The following is a 16,580-nucleotide window of genomic DNA, read 5'->3' as shown; positions in this document are numbered from 1 at the left end:
TATGATGCAAATCTATATGCAAGGATAGAGTATGGTGAAAAACAAATTTCCTGAGCCTTAAGCATTGGTACCAAGCCTCTGGTGTTGCTATCTAAAATGATGACCTTGTAATGAAAGTGAAACATAGATATATCATTCGAATACATACAGCTTTATGAAAGCTTGCCTATTTAGATTGGTTGGTAGGTAGGGCATTCACAATGGCACATATGTTACCCGTTTTATGTTATGTTGTATACTTGGGGATGGATGTGTCCCCCTCAATTCAGATACAGTAGTTTGAAGCAAGTCATTGGCTGCACTCATGTGTTTCTTAGCAGCTTATTTTGTGGTATCTTCCGGAAGTTTTTGAAACATTATCAACAAGATGGAATCCTTTGTAATTTTATTTTATTTAAATACATTTTATAATAATAAACATGCAGTACTCATTTTTACAACATTTGTTACTGACCAGTCGACAGATGTTGCACATTCACAGCTGTTTTGTGAAACTAAAATTAAAATGCCTTGCCTAACATTCTTCTCTTATTAGAAATATTTCAAACAAACATACCTCTACATGTTATGTTTGCTCGATACAGGATGCTATTTTGGACGAACCACGTTCGCTCTCACTAACTCGAGCATTTGGTCTGATATTAAGTTAATCAGTTAATTGAGTCCTGGGTAAAATAAGTTACAGGAGTGTAGAATGAAGTGTCAATATAAATAGAACAGATTTGAAGCAAATAAAGCGGTATACAACCGTTAGCACGCATTATTTACAACGCGGTGCTGTTACCACGCTACTTTTACCACGCAAGTCGTTACAACGACTTGCGCTGGAGGGCGCTCCAGGATAGTAAATAGTTTAATTTACTATCCAACTCCTTCCCTTGAGTCCGCGGGGACTGGAGTTGGAATATTACATTTAAAAATTTACTATCCAGCTCCCCTCCACGCAAGTCATTGTAACGACTTGCGTGGTAAAAGTAGCGTTGTAACAGTACGCGTTGTAAAAGTACGCGTGGTACCGTCAAACATCCAAATAAAGCACACAGTCGCAAAGGTTTGCTAACCTCATACTCTGTGATGGGTCAGTCTATTTTAATGCAGGATTCTATCGGGTCTCTATTTGTTTCTTTCAAATTAATTGAGCATAAATCCCCGAACTGCTCAACCTCTTTAGAATTTGTTAATAAGCGTTGCAATCCAACAGCATAGATTTTTTGGGTTTAGCAGAGGAGCACAAGAGCATGCTCCTTCCCTGCCTTCACCTGATAATCAGTGTCCATTGCCACACACATTCATTTTTGACATCCAGATACGCCTCCCAGTGAATCGCAGGACTGTGATTCAGAATCAAAAAAACAATCCTCCCCATGCATTTAAACAAAGCCTTCCAGTAAACCTCTATGGCTGGTCAATCTAGAAAAATAGCTCCACCAGTGAGCATCATGTCCTAACCTTTCAAGATATTTTGGTGAGTAAGTTATCTAGGTAGGTACCTGAAAATTGTTCTCTGTGTGGGTATGGGCCTAAAGTAATAGGCAAGGTGGATTTCGTCATCACTAGCAAGGAGGCTGTTAAATCACCTTTAACTGGTCTGGTACGTCTATACACTTTAATAAGCCATTCCACTGTAGCTTGGAATTTGAATCTGGATCTAGCCAGATTGATGCGCTCAATCTTTGAGGCAATGATACTCTCGGGCATGAAGACGCCATCGTGGAATACACCCGCCCTATTTACCATAACCTCAGTTAGGTGTATAAGTGAACTTGAAACCGTCTGCACATCTGACACAATGTTCTATCTTGTGTCAAAAGAAGGAAAAACAGCTCCAGCAGGATAGATAAACCATAAATTTCAAAAACGGGCAACTTAATAATTTTTGGCTTTGGTGGAATTGCTCACTTAGTATAATGAGGAAACTCCAAGGGTCACTGCGGTTTCCAAAGGCCGATTGGAAAGAGAAAATTATGCAAAAGACGGGCGCACTACCGAATGATTGAGGATCGCATACGCATCAAATTTTTCTTTCCTGGCAATTCGGATGCCGGTTTGAAGAAATTCCAAACGGTTTGACTGTTCTGCTACGATTGACAATTTTTAGGGACACCCGTCTTTCGGCACCCATCTTTTGCATCATTTTCACTCTCCAATTGGCCTTTGGAACCTGCAGTGAACCTTGGAGTTCCCCCCGTGGAAAACTCCCTACTCTAGTTACTACCAACTGTAGATTGGGTGATTCCGGTCCCGCATTGTCCTGAGGAGGCCAAAAGGCATCGACCTTCATAATTCAGGGCCAGCGTCGTTCATCTTAAAGAAAGAAAATAACCCATCGGGGTTTAGCCTATATAACTAATTGTGGACTCAATACATTTGAGATGCTTTAAATGGTCTGTAATTAATTAGTGTTGGTTCCTTTAGATGGGTTTCCTCTTGTTGCCCAATCAAGGGTCCATCATCCGCCATTTACAGACACCCCACTCACCTAATTTTTGTTGATACTTCAGTAACAACAGTTGTGTATTGTAACTCATCATTATTTGTTTAGAAATATTAATTCATTAAATGCTTTGAGCAAGAAGTTATCTACTAGTCAGTGTCTTCCTTTAATTTGCACAGCAATACTTTCATAATTTTCGTTGATAGATTTCATATGTCTTGCTGAAAAAATGAATGAATTATACTAGGCAAGCAATTCTGCCATTGGCCAAAAAGTATTACGTTGGCTGTTATTTAAATTTGTTGTTTATCTATCCTGCTGGTACCACTTACCCCCCTTTTGACACATGTTTATGATGTACCCATGCTCCAGAAGATTATTGGGCTCCCCCTTTCTTTTGTCTTATATAATTTTATTTACTTTTAAAGTTTTATATAGCGCGAACAAGATCTTTGCAGATATCAGAGCGCTTTACAGAAACAGTAGGTAGGATAAACAAACTGTTGAAAACAGTATAGGGTAGTAATCGCACACGAGTATGCACACTAATAACAATCAGGAAGCAATAATATTGAAGCCGTGCAATGACGATTCGAATAAGATTATAGCACCCCAGAGGGTGAGTATACACACTGTTGAAAACAGAATAGTAGGCAGCAGTGAGTGGATTGCAAGTTAGTAAGGCACTCAGGTCATAGTGTACAGCCCTAATAAACAATCTGGAAACAAGATAATAAAGCATCCGTGCAGTGATTTTGGTCCAGTAGCAGTCATAAAAGAGTCTAATATAGATAGCAATCAGGTAGCTGATAAACTAGGAGCCATGTACTATCATTGTTCCAGTGGCAATAGGGTTCAGGTGAACTTAGCCATAAGGATGGCTTTTACCTCTTTCTTGAAGAGTACAGAGGAGGGGATAAGCCTAGTTTCTGGCGGGAGTGCATTCCAGATCCTGGGTGCCATTCCTGAGAAGGAGCGTTTGTAAGTTTTTTCATTCCGGAATCTACGAGGTTTCAGGAGGAGATTCTTTGTGCTTCTGTTGGATCTCGAGCCTCCTGATATAGTCAATTTGTGGGTGAGGTAGTTGGGTGACTTGTGGTGTACGGCCGAATGTGTCATACAGGCAATTTTCAACTGAACTCTGGCTTCAAAAGGCAGCCAGTTCAGGGCTTTTAAATCAGGGGATATATGCGAGTGTTTTCTTGAGCCAGTGATGAGCCTCGCGGCCGCGTTCAAGGAGGCTCGTAGGGGTGCCGTTGTTGTTAGGGGGAGCCCGCTGAGAGCCACAATTCCGTAGTCTATGCGAGGAATGACTAGGGCTTGTACAACAGTTCGGAAGTCCTTGGGTGGTAGGAAGGGTTTGAGTTTTCTCAGCGTCTTGATTTGGAAGTTGGCACCCTTGGTTGCTTTGCTAATATGCTGCTGCATGTCGAGATTGGAGTCAAGTGTGATGCCAAGGGATTTCGCCGAGTCCACGATGGTGGGCTGGACATTTAGTGCGGTTAGATGATTGAGCCAGGTTTGGGTGATGGCCTTTTTCGCAGGAGGTGAGATCAGAAGGAACTCAGTTTTCAGAGCATTTAGTTTAAGGTGATTGTCGGCCAGCCATGCTTGAGTGTTTCTTAGTGTGGCATTCAAAAGTTTGATGTCTTCAGGGCATTGAAGTTTGAGGTAGAGCTGAGTGTCATCTGCGTACATATGGAAGTGTACATTTGATGCTTGAAGCAAGGTGGTGAGTGGTTCCATGACGAGGTTGAACAATGTGGGGGAAAGGGAGGAGCCTTGTGGGACGCCTAGTGTTACGGGCACAGGCGATGACAGTGCGTTGCTGATCTTGAACTTCTGAGACCGGTTGTGCAGAAAGGAAGTGAACCATTTGAGGACAGTCCCGGATATGCCCATTCTGGTGTTTAACAGCTCAAGTAGATTCTCGTGTTTGACCGTATCAAATGCTGAGGAGAGGTCGAGGAGGATGAGGAGGCAGGACTCGTTGTGATCAAGGATTTGGAGGGCGTCATCGATTATGTGTGTCATAGCCGTTTCAGTGCTATGTTTTGCTCTGAATCCTGATTGGTGAGGGTTGAGGAGGTCAAACTGCTCAATGTGTTTTGTCAGTTGGAGTTGTACGCATTTTTCTAGCAATTTGGCCAGAGTGGGGATATTGGTGATAGGTCGGTAATTGTTCAGGTCGGCCGGGTCAGCTGTGGGTTTCTTGAGTATAGGCGTGACCTGCCCTATTTTGAGGGAGTCTGGGATGGATCCTTGTTGCAAGGAACAGTTGATGATTCTAGTCCAGAGTGGGAGGAGCATGGGGGTGAAGGCTTTAACAGCGTTGGCAGGTAGGGGGTCTGTGAGGTGATTGGCGGGTTTCAAGGTGCCGAGCAGCTTGTGAATCGATTCTTCAGTGTAGGTGTCGAAGGACGTCCATGAAGCGTTGTTTTTAGGTTGAGTGTTAGTTATGCCTATGGAGCAGGAGTATCGACTTACATCTTTGAGGAGATCACTTCTTATATTGTCGGTCTTTTGCTTGAAGAAAGCAGAGAAGTCTTCGCAACTTGGAATATCCTTTGCTGAGCAGTTAGGTTGTGGAGGCTGCGTCTTGGTTTGGGTTTTGACTAGCTCGAACAGTTTTCTTGGTCGGTTTTTTGCTTGATCCAGCTGTTGGCTAAAGAAGACTGATTTCGAGCGTTTGATTTTTCTGAAGTAAGCGTTTCTCTTACTCTTAAGCGCTCTAAGGTGCAGTGCTGAGGGGTCAGATCTCCACGTGCGCTCTGCCATTCGCATAGCACGTCTGTCCTCATTGAGTACCATCATACCATGGGTTCGAGTTCTTGGTGGCGACTCTCTTCTTTTGCAGGGGTGCGGCTTCATTGATTATTGTAGACATAGTGTCTAGATAGAGGTCGGTCAGTGAATGCACATCAGAGACGCCCGTCGGGGGAAGAAGGAGATTGCCTGTGTGGGCAGGCAAGGAGTTTGGGTTAAGATTCTTCAAGTCCCTCTTCCAGATCTTGGTTTTGGCAGGTTGAGCCGGGTTAAGTTTGACCTTTTCGTTGATGAAGAAGGTGATGATGTGGTGGTCTGACCAATCACAGGGTTCGATTGCCTCCAGCTGGGTAGAGTCTTCTTTGGCGATGATAAGGTCAAGGATAAAGCCTTTTTCATGTGTTGGACGGTTGCATATTTGGGTGAGGTCAAGCGCGTTGAGGAAAGTCTTAAGGCTATTCACCACAGCGTCTTTCTGGTCGTTCCAGTGGAGGTTGAAGTCTCCCAAGTATATTTGATTGATCTGTCGACCGGCGTTGGTGGATATCGTGTCCATGATTTGTTGGGAGAAGGTGAGGTTGTCCCTGGGTGGGTGGTAGATAACATGAAGGGAGCATACAGGTTTGCCCTCGCTAGTAATATCGAGGCAGATGAGTTCGCAGGAGGAGAGGGAGGGGGAGGGACCTTCAGTGATGACGAGGTTGCTCCTGTAGATGCATGCGATTCCCCCGCCCGTCTTGCCATTCCTGTCGAGTCTAATAATGTGATAGTTGGGGGGGACAAGTATGTCCATTATAGGTGTGGAGGCTTCAGTTAGCCACGTTTCAGTCAGAATGGCTAGATCGAGGTCCCTTGATGAGATGAGATCCGCGATGCCGGAGGAGTGTCTCTGGGACGATCTGCAGTTGAGCAGGATACACTTTAGTCTGGGGGAGAAGAGAGTGGGTGAGTGTTCTAGGGCGAGGGGGACTTTTCTGAGATTACAGGTGACGGAGCTTCTATTGCTCCGTGTGGGGGGCCTGAGGGGATTTGTGATAATCGTGGGTATGGGTAGGTGTGTAGTGGGTGGGGGTTTTGTGGGACCTGGGCCATATGAGCGAAGTAGAGTATGCAGGTCTCGGTCAGAGAGGGGGTGTGGGGTGCGACGGGGGCGGCCGGTGGCCTTGTGGTCGGGGATCGAGGGCCAGCGCGGGGAGTGATGAGTGAAGAGGTTTGAGGGGCGAGTGGTGTACTTGTTGGGCGCCGAAGTGGAGGGTAGGGGGTGTCTGGGGTATGTGAAAAGAAGTTCTTTGATGGAGTGAAGATCTTCTTTGACTTGTAGGAGGGTGGATATGATCATGTCCAGAGTTGGATTGGGGATGGTATTGGGCGTCTATCTTGACAAAGTGGTGCTGATCTTCACAGCAACTAGGTATATCTCTCTGCGCATTTCCTCTGCTCCCACATGCGCCCTCTGCCAAGGAAACCCTGCACACTTCGAGTGTATGTGCTTTGCGTTCTGCTAACCGACTCGTCATGACTTTGTGATACAAACATGGTAGCTGAGCAGCAGCTAAGGCCACCATTGCCATCTAGTGCTTGAGCACACTGAACGTGTGCTAAGCTGGGTTGTGTCATTCCTAGGGCATTGCGTTCTGAAGACTCCCTCCTAAAGCAATTCGGAATTTGACTGTTCTAGTTAGTCCAGCATGGAGTAACAAGGCCACACCACACTCTAGGGTCCCAACCACAGGGGCACAAGCGCAGACCAGGGCCTCTTTACTCTCTCCCCTAACTCTATGCCTGGTGCCGGATACTTGGTAGCTTGAGGCAATCCCTACATGAGTCATGTGACGCTACATTCCTTCCCAGCTTTGTTAAAAACATAGGTCACAGGCCTTGGGCCAGCCAACAATGAATATGTATTGTCCCAATGAGTCTTCAAGTCCACTATCTTAAGAAATATAATCTTTTGACTGGGATCTCTGCAGGTTGGGTCTCTGATTGTAGAGATGAAGTCTCAGGGTTGTGAAAGTTGTAACAGCTCATCTTGCCCCCTCACCTCCACGGAGGAGGTTCGACTCCATCCACCTTTTGTCAGGGTACTTTCTGTTCAGGGGGCTATAGGCTTCACCATCTTAGAGTGCTCAACTGTCAATGTTCCCAAGATTGTCGGGTGCGGTGTTCATTACTCCATTTGACAGATCTCCGCCCCTTCTACCTTTTTGAATACACACCTATTTTAAGGTCTGCATTAACTGTCCAGGTACGGTTGCTTTTTTAACAAAATGTTGAGCTTTATTTGTAAAATAAATAGAAAAACATTGGCATTTTGGTCGTCCGTAGAACCACCCACTTTGACTTCTGTTTACCTGCATATGTCTTTTTAAGTGAGGTGAGGGGGTCAAGGAGCAGGGCAGCAGAATCTCATTCAGATGCGGTTCCCTGATAGTCCACACCCCCCAAACCCCTACAATCTCTAATTAATGGCCCAGGAGAAAGAGGAACCCTGTGAGATCCATAGATCCCATCAAAGAGATGACCTGGAGATGGAGACACTATCTGGGAGCTCATTTTTAAATTTACAAACGGACAAACAGCTTCCCCAGAGAGCCCTGAGGAAGGCATGAGATTTGGGGGTTTGCTTTTATTTATTGTATTTATTTTTTAAGGGGCATTATTACCATTACTGTGATAAGTGCAGTGACACTGGGACAAAGTGTGAGGGGACATTGGACTCCATTTATGACTGCTCCACTACCAAACAGGGAAATGTGGGTCCCACTTGCTGTGCAGGTAGCAGGACTCGAGGAAGAGGTGCAGATTTGTTTCTCTTTTTGTTTGTTACTAAAATGGATGGGCAGCCTGCTTTGGGCCTCAGGCATAGGAGTGATGGCTCTTCACAGGGGTATAGTTATCATTGATGGTGATGGTGCCATGGCACTGGGGCGCAATGTTGCGAAGAGCTAACTAGACGCCAATTGTGGTTGTGTTACTATCCTTTCTTGCGGTGCATGTACTCTTACTGTGCCAGTGTTGCTTTGGGCCTCAGAGCACTGACCCATGGTAGGGTAAAATTGGAGCAGCGGAGACCCCTTAGCTTGGACTCAAAGAGCGGGTGGGGCAAGATGGGGGACATTGTTTTTAACAAAGGGCAGTGGCCGCTCACTTCACGAGGTAGTAGATGATATTGCTGAAGAAAGTGCAGTGGCACTGTGACTCAGGTGTGATGTGCCACTACATCACAGTTATGATTGTCTTAACTTTACCAAAGGTGCATGGGAGCTTATTTTCTTTGCAACCTTGAGGGGGGCCAAGTGCGCCTTTGCTGCACAGCCTGGAAAACATATGGAAGATAATTATTTTTAGGAAAGGGACAGGGCCTTTTTCAAGATTGGAGTGGTGGCGAGGCATGGTTGGAAAAGGGAGAAAGCCTGCTAATCAGAGCTGCTAATATCATTAGCTAACTGGGTGCAGTAGCATTAGGACCCAGGAGTGTGAGGAGTTCATAATCCCCCCCTCCCCCCCATTATGGGGAGCAGTGTTTTATTTTTTTGCCAGTTTCTGTTTTATGCATTTGCTCTTTTAAATGTCTCGCATATATTATGGATTATCAGTAATAGAAAACGCCCCCCCCCCCCCCCCCCAGAGATTCTCATAAGCCCTGACCCCTGCATTCAGACCTGTCCCTCCTGCTCCCCCAATCTTAGTCATAAAGCTTGGGAGGTGGCCTGCTATCTAAACACTTAGGGTGGGGGGGGGGGGGGGGGGGGGGGGGGGGGGGGGAACTCAGTGCCAAAAAGTTTGAATACCTCTACTCCAGGGGCATGGTACAAGCACATTCCCGCCCTTTTTCTTCTTCCCTGACATCACATCCATCAACAGGAAACATGGATGCGTGAGGCATGCCCTACATGTATCATGTGGCACACTACAGCTATCAGGCTTTAAGGAACGCTGTCTTCAACCGAGCTACGCAGTTGGACTGCGGCAGACTTGGACGACCTGGGCGGCCTGTATAGCGACGGAGAGCTGTTGCCCTTCGAGACTCTGGCCGCTGACACCGGTCTGCCAGCAGGCCAATTTCTGGCGCACGCCAGGCTTCTTCGTGCGCTAACGGAGGCATGGGGTGACTTGACCCACGAGCCGACCACACATATGCTTATTCAGTACCTACATGTGATGGGCGATGGTTCCCATATAGTGCATTGGTTAGCACAGGCGCTGAACAGCCATACTCAATCCTCCTCCCAAAGGCTGAGGGAGAAGTGGACGACCGACCGGGGTAGTGAATGGACGGACAAACAGTGGGCCGCGGTGTTGGCGGGCGCCAGAAATATTCCTCGCAACGCGCGATTTAAGATCATCCAATATTACATAATACACCGCTCATATTTGTCCCCAGACAAACTGAACCGCTACTTCGGACTCACATCGTCAGCGTGCCCCAGGTGCGGCCTCCTGAACTCGGACATCCTGCACGCACTCTGGAGTTGCGCTCACCTCACCTTGTACTGGTCGGCAGTCACTGACACATTGACGGCGGCCACGGGCGATACCCTCCCCAAGACATGGGAAGCATGCCTGCTGGGACTCTACAAGAGAACCAAACAGACCAAATTAAGGGCACGTTTCTGGGACCTAGGGCTCATTACGGCTAAGCGACTCATCACGAAACGATGGAAGAGTGTCGCCCCCCGCGCCCTGCTGACTGGCGTCGCTCATTTGACAACTGGGCTTGCGCGGATAGTGTGTCTCTACACAGGGAGGAGACAGCGGGTCTCCGGAAGTACCCGATTGCCCAAGACTGGGACTCTACCCTGACTGCGTACCATCAGGCCGGTATAGCGTGCCCACCCTGACACGGAACGGTGAGGGACCTGCCATACACCGTCCTGACGCGGCGCAAGCCCCCACCCCCCTTCTCCCCCCACCCCCTCCCCCCCCGGCCACCGAGGTCATACCCAACAAGAGCTGTCCCCTGTTGCCCCCCCCCCCCTGCAGTCACGGCAACCCTAAATCCACAGCCGTCCCCACCCCCACACGGCCCATATAGGGCGCAACATACACAGCTAGGATCACTGATACATTACTGTACACGCTAACACTAGTCCAACTGTTGTTGAAATGTTTCTCCCTCCCCCCCCCCCCCTTTTTTTTTTTTCTTTTTTCCTATTTTGTATTCATCTTTCATTATTTCCCTGTTGTGTCTCTTGGTAGACAGTGAGTTTGCTTCTGCTGTACTCATGATGATGTTCGATTTCCCCTCCCCGTTTACTCTCCACACAATGCTTATTGGACACTGCCAAGATCAGGAGACTGTAGCCCAGCGACCCATATGACAATATGGGAGACGATTCCTGCCTTTGACTACATCTGTGCCGACCAGGGAGCGCGGCCTAGGACAATGGTTGTTGGCTTTCATGACCACCTTGGTCCTTTTGCAGTGCTGCGTGCTACAAGCACTGCACCCCGAGACTTTTCCTGGCACTGATGTTTGCGGACTAATGCATCTCCCCTGGCTACTGTTTATTTTCACTTATGTATGACCGACATGTCAAAGCATGCTACTAGCTGGATAACGTTTGTAGTAGTTATTTTTTATGACATTGTGTGATCAATTGACTTATTACTTGTGAAACTAAATAAAATTTGGGACCATTGGTCTTAAAAAAAAAAAAAAAAAAAACAGGCTTTAAGGAATCTGTTTGCTTGGGCCTAAACCAGTGCTTAATTTGAGCTGGAGGTTTTCCGGTGCTCGGCACTGGAACTTAATTGTGAACACCAGCACTTATGTCAGTCTGCCACATAGAGGAGCTGTTTGTTTAATTTAGAGATGAGCACAACAGTAATTTCTTAATTTAATATACATTAAAAAAATAACTGTTACCTGCCCACCAAACCATTTTTGTAGCTTTTGAGGCCTGGAATAGTCTGAATCGTCACACTTTTGGGAGTGTGATGGTTAGCAAGTGTGTAGGTACGGTCCTTGGCAGTGCCATCCTCATGAAGGTCATGGTACTCGTGTGTTTTCCAAAACTAATCACTGGCCTAAACTGCAGATGCTGCCTTCACCTACCTCTTTTTTGTATATACTGTGAGAGCGAGCAAGAACACACACACATTTATAAAGTTACCGTCATGGTATCTCTATTACTAGTAGTCTCTAGGCTCTCCCACATTATCGACACACTCTTCTCAGCCATACGCAAAGATTTGCAGTTTGGTTCCTCTAGTTAAACTTTTTTTTTTAAAAAGAACTGAACTAATGATGGTGCGTACCTGCATAAGGGACAAGCTGCTATGCCTATTTAAGACGTCAAGTCTCGCATGTGATACAGAGCACAAGGTTTCTGATCCCACCAATAGTTGTTTCATACCCACTGGTTGATAAAAAGGGAGCTTGCATATAGACCAGCAGTAACTGATTCACCATTGGGGTTATCCTTATTTTTCTCTAGTAGATACGTGCATACATCATCATTGATTTCCTCAGACGTTTTGAAACTCTAAAGCATGCTGTCCTCAAGTTTACCTGTTGGTGATGTTCATTTTGGGAATAAGCACTACTGCTGCCAGTAGTAAATGTGGAGGGTACGTAGAGGTACTTTATATCTAGGGAGGATTTGAATGCAGGGAACTAGCACTAAACATTATGGCAGTGATCAATATTCCTGTAGTACAGTTTGTCTGGGAGGAGCTTGTATTGTGGTATGTCTCCTGGTGACTCTTCTTGTGTGTATGGAAAAGTGATATTTTGTCGCCACAAGATGCTTTTGTTAAAGATCTTCTGTGAGGAAGGCTAAAGCCACTTTCTTATCCTGTATACTTTGCAGAAGCTGGAAGAGCAAGAACTGCGAGCGTGCAAGGTGAAAGATAAGCTCCGATCCGAACAGCAGCAGTTGCGACAGCGGCTGGAACAGCTTCTTCCATCTACGGGAACAGAACGCACCCGGGCAGACAGCCTGGACTCCTCACTACTATCGTCCGAGCCCTCGGATTCAGACCAAGGTGAGAACTATGATTTGGAAAGACCTTTCAGAGAGGAGATTGTTGGAGCTGGGGGAATGCACCATTACTCCAAAAGATGTAGGCTATAGAGGCCTTCAGTTAGGGAGGATACTTAATAGAATTTCCTAAAAGGGGCATAGGAGGCTTCTAGTGAAGAGATTGTCCAGGAGGAGGTACAATGAAAAGATAGTATGAAGGGATGTAGGGTGCACTTGCTGCAAAGATTTCTTGAAGTGTTTTAGGGCAGTGTTGCATTGAGTGAGCTAGGTGAGTGGAAGGATGGATACATTTCTGAGTTGGCCTAGCAGGATGCTGTGGGAGAGTCTTTCTAAGACCTGGTTAGGAAGTCCAGGACATATTGTGGATTGCTTTAATGCATGTGACCCGCTCACTACCTTGCCCTCTTCTCCACCTTAAAATCCTGGGTGTTTTTCAAATATTGCTAACTTTAAAGGACACTTTGTTTGTGCAGAACACTGTAGGTAAGACTGTGCTATGGATACGAAGGTACAGTGGCAGTTTCTGAATTTTATCTCTGTAGAGCCCCTTGCTCTGGCATGGAATAATACAACCCTTTCTCTTGCCTTTTCCAGAGGACATCGAGGTGGACGTGGAAGGTGTGGTGTTCAGTGGCAATGAAGTAGACCCCTTCCCGATCTTCGGTGCTGGCACTGAGCATAGCTACTCGAACGCCAGCCCCGTGTGGCTATGACAGCTGCTTGGCCCTGCCTTTCTTCGCAGCTCCTTGCTCCGCTATCCAGGATACGTTGAGACACCTTGGACTACTTCAACCCTCGGGGGGAGGATGGGAGACCCTGCAGGCTGTGGCAGGGGGTCCTGGCACTATTGCTCTTTGTGTAGTGCTATGCACAGCCAACACAGGGAGCCCTTCACAAGCTCAGAGGCATTCAGCACTTCTGATTCTTGGCGCCAGCATGGACAAACTATTAACAGAAAGCACTCTCTGCAAGGGACAAGCACAAGCAGAGAGCTGGAGAAGTCCAACTCCGGGTTTTAGCCCTAGCAGCACACTCCCTCCCTTTGTGGCACATCATATATTTTTCCTCCAGGAATTACCACTCAGAGCACTTATATGCATCTAGGCAGGTCTAGTTGAAATTATTTATAAGCCTGATTGAACAATATTACAAGCCTTTCTGAAGGCATGTTCTGCAAGTAATCTGCTGTTTAGAAGAATGCTTATCCGTCCAACTCTACCAAGCATCAAGGTTTCATTGAGGTAATGTTTATGAAAAAAGTATATAAGTCGGTTGTGGAAAAGACAACTCTGTCTTCACAGTGATCAATGGCGTGTCTACTCTTAGTTATTAGAGGATCATTATCAGGACATATGATACTCAGACCAAACAGTATTAGAAGAAAAATTCAATGAATGACTCTTTTAAGTAGGAAATCGAAGAAAATATAAAGAATTGAAGAACAGTTTACATGTGGAGAGTTACTAGTGAGTAGTGGAATAACCACAAAAGCAACTTCAGGCATTTGATCACAGAGGAGTATCCCTAGTAGACCCTAACATCTTTAAATCCTAAGAAGGGTAAATGTTCCTTCCTGCATCACTGTACAGAACACATCCCTGGGGAATGCCTTCATGTAGTACAGTCTTTTCTATGATCGATCTTGGAAATTTAGGTTTATAAAGGCAGTCCATGGTCACTCTGATTTGAGATCCTTTCTCTGTTCTAGAATGGACCCAGGACCACCCTTTATCTGTCTTCTGTCGATAAACCCAGAACATCGCTACGTGGGATCTGCCTATTTGTTCCTGTGGAATAGACCCAGGATGGTGGGAGCCCCTGTAGGTATTGCATGTGCCTCAGTAGTAAGGTCCTAAGCCAAGACATTGACAACATTCCCTTTGCTTTAATGAGCCTGTATCCTGACGTTACTGCTGCCTTTTTCTTGGGCAGTTGTACATCATTCGTTTGAGAGCTGCCTGTCACAAGTCCCTCTGTTCACTCTCTGTTGAGCACCTACCTGTTCTTCTCGCATCGGATTGTTAGCTCGGTTTTCAATAGAGGTTTGCCCTTGCTGATCGATTTGGCTTCGACACACCTGCCATTAAGACTGAGCTACAGCGAGCACTGTTGGCTGTATCTTCCTTCACCCCCACTCCACTGGGGTAGGTGTTGAGAGGCAGCTCTTTGGGTGCAAACAGGGTTTTCCCTTTAATTGAAACTAACACACTGAGTGGATTTGTGGTAGGGGGTATATGATTTTCTGGGCAATTTTTCCCACCACACAGTGAGATTGTTTATGTACCATGTATGTATAATTTTACTACTCACTGTCCTCGCGAAGTAATCACTCAATGTATTCTCCCCTCCGCTGTGTTTTCGGAGGATGAATGCAGCACTGGTGCTGTTTAGTTTAATACACCGTTATGCCTGGCTACTGTTGCCAGTAATCTAGCACAATGGGTTCAGATCTGCACAGCAGCAATCAACAGTTTGAATCCTGGCAGAGCCCACACAACCTTTCATACTTCAAGGGACCATAAAACAAGCATCATTAATAATGCTACCACATACTAGTAAAGCGCCAACAGAAAACCGGGCTTGTGGTGTGCGCTACAAAACCGGCATCTGTAGTCTTAATGTTGCATTTAGATTGCTGGATTTCGTTACCTCCAAGGTCTAATTCGAATCCGATCTTATTGATCACTGACCATGTCCAAAGTTCCAGGGGTCTCCAAATGAGACCCATCCACAAAGGGTGGTGTGTGTGAGTGTGCTGTGCACCTCTCAGGTCGGAGTGTGGCTTCTGCCTCCTTAAAACAGTTCTCCCTCTCTTTCAAGGGAACCCCGTGCAGAGACAGGACCCCTCTGTCCCGATATGTATGTATATTTATAATAGTCCTGGGCAGACATGGGGCTTGGCAATAATTTATTTGTACAAGAGATTTTATGTGTGCCACGGCTGGAATAAAACTTGTTTGTGATGTAAGTATTTTGACTAACTTGCAATGGAGAAATCCTGCAAAATACTTGTATATTCCTACCAATATTTTAATAAATACATTTTTAATGCGTACTACTTATTTTTTTTTATATCTGCCTTCTGAACTTGCTTACTACGGTATTTGCTGATATGGCATATGTCTGGTGTTATGCCTTTTTTCAATGTTTATGGTTGCATGACAAGAGCCAGAGATTAGAATCCATAAGTACAGAAGGGATAATGCTCCAAAATGCGTTCCGGACTACGGAAGGTTATGAGGCTCTAAAGTCTTTACAATACATGGGATTCTGTAATCCCAGTATGAACGTCAGTCTCTGATTTCTTTATAACTGGCGACTTGTGACACATCCAGTTGTCGATTATATAAAAAAAGACATTGGAACTCGACTATTATAAGTTATTACAGTCGAGTTGTGATGTCACATCGCCTGCTGCCAGAGTCCGCAGCCGAGGGGAAAGGCAGGTCTGGTCACGTAGCATGAGTGAAGCAGCTGTTTAAAGCAACAAAAATGGAACATTGCTTTTCTTTTGTTTGCTCTATTTTTCTAGTTTACAGCGACCAGCGGAGAGAACATGTTAAATCTTTGCACACCATAGTTGGAGGAAAGCTAGAATCTTTCTGCAAGTTTATACACATTCTGAGCTACTGCAGCTTTCTTGTTTTGAAAAAAACCTGACTTGTATTGAACTGTTTCTAATATCTGTTGGCAACAAATATCTCACAGGCTTTTGATGCGCTTACTTTTGGACTAGAGGTTTTATTTGTATTCTTCTTGTTTGAAAACGTGCTTGCCTTTCCACATGAAAAACTATGCACCAAGGTTTTAAGTGATTTGTGGGAAAGATGATGCTGTGACCATGTATTATATGGGATAAATTACTCCCTGATGTGCATTATAAGGATTTTGCAAATCACCTCAGAGTTCCATAACCTTATGAGGTAACTCTGCCTTCAGCCCGTTCCTCTATATGGTTATGGAACTCCTTGGTGACTTGTAAAATCCTTATAATGTACGACCTGGGTACTTTATCCCCTATATAATACATGGGATTCCGTAATCCTTGTGTAAACACCAGTCTCTTTATAATTGGCAAGTTGTGATGCACCAAGTAGCCAATAATATAGAAAAGACGCCAGAACTCAACTATTTAAAGTTATTACAGTCGAGTTCTAATGTCACAGTGCCTGCTGCCAGACCCTGCAGCTGAGGTGGAAGACAGGTCAGGTCATGGAGCATAATTGAAGCAGCTGTTTAAAACAACAAAAAGAAACATTGCTTTTATTTCTTCTGCTCTATTTTTCCAGGCTTACTGTGACAAGCAGTGGGAACATGTTTATATTTTGCAATCCTTGTTTAGTTAGAGAAAAGCTAGACTCTTTTTGCATGTTTCTACACATTCCGAACTA

General features: G+C 45.5%; 1 protein-coding gene across 2 annotated transcripts in view; it reads left to right on the top strand.

Moving 5' to 3' along the window:
• MXD3 (MAX dimerization protein 3) overlaps window positions 1-15,244 on the top strand; it is a 39,270-nt gene extending 24,026 nt beyond the window's left edge. For both annotated transcript variants that reach the window (XM_086931785.1, XM_086931786.1), the window contains exons 5-6: window positions 12,016-12,190; window positions 12,784-15,244. In XM_086931785.1, the coding sequence (XP_086787911.1) occupies window positions 12,016-12,190; window positions 12,784-12,902 (294 nt within the window). In that variant the 3' untranslated portion in view covers window positions 12,903-15,244. The remainder of the gene's footprint in view (window positions 1-12,015; window positions 12,191-12,783) is intronic.
• The last annotated feature ends 1,336 nt before the right edge of the window (window positions 15,245-16,580 follow it).

The sequence above is a fragment of the Lissotriton vulgaris genome, chromosome 7, assembly GCF_964263255.1.
Source record: "Lissotriton vulgaris chromosome 7, aLisVul1.2, whole genome shotgun sequence".
In the NCBI taxonomy this organism is placed as follows: Eukaryota; Metazoa; Chordata; class Amphibia; order Caudata; family Salamandridae; genus Lissotriton; species Lissotriton vulgaris.
Note: the sequence above shows the minus strand (reverse complement) of the source record. Positions and strands in the feature narration are given on the sequence as shown.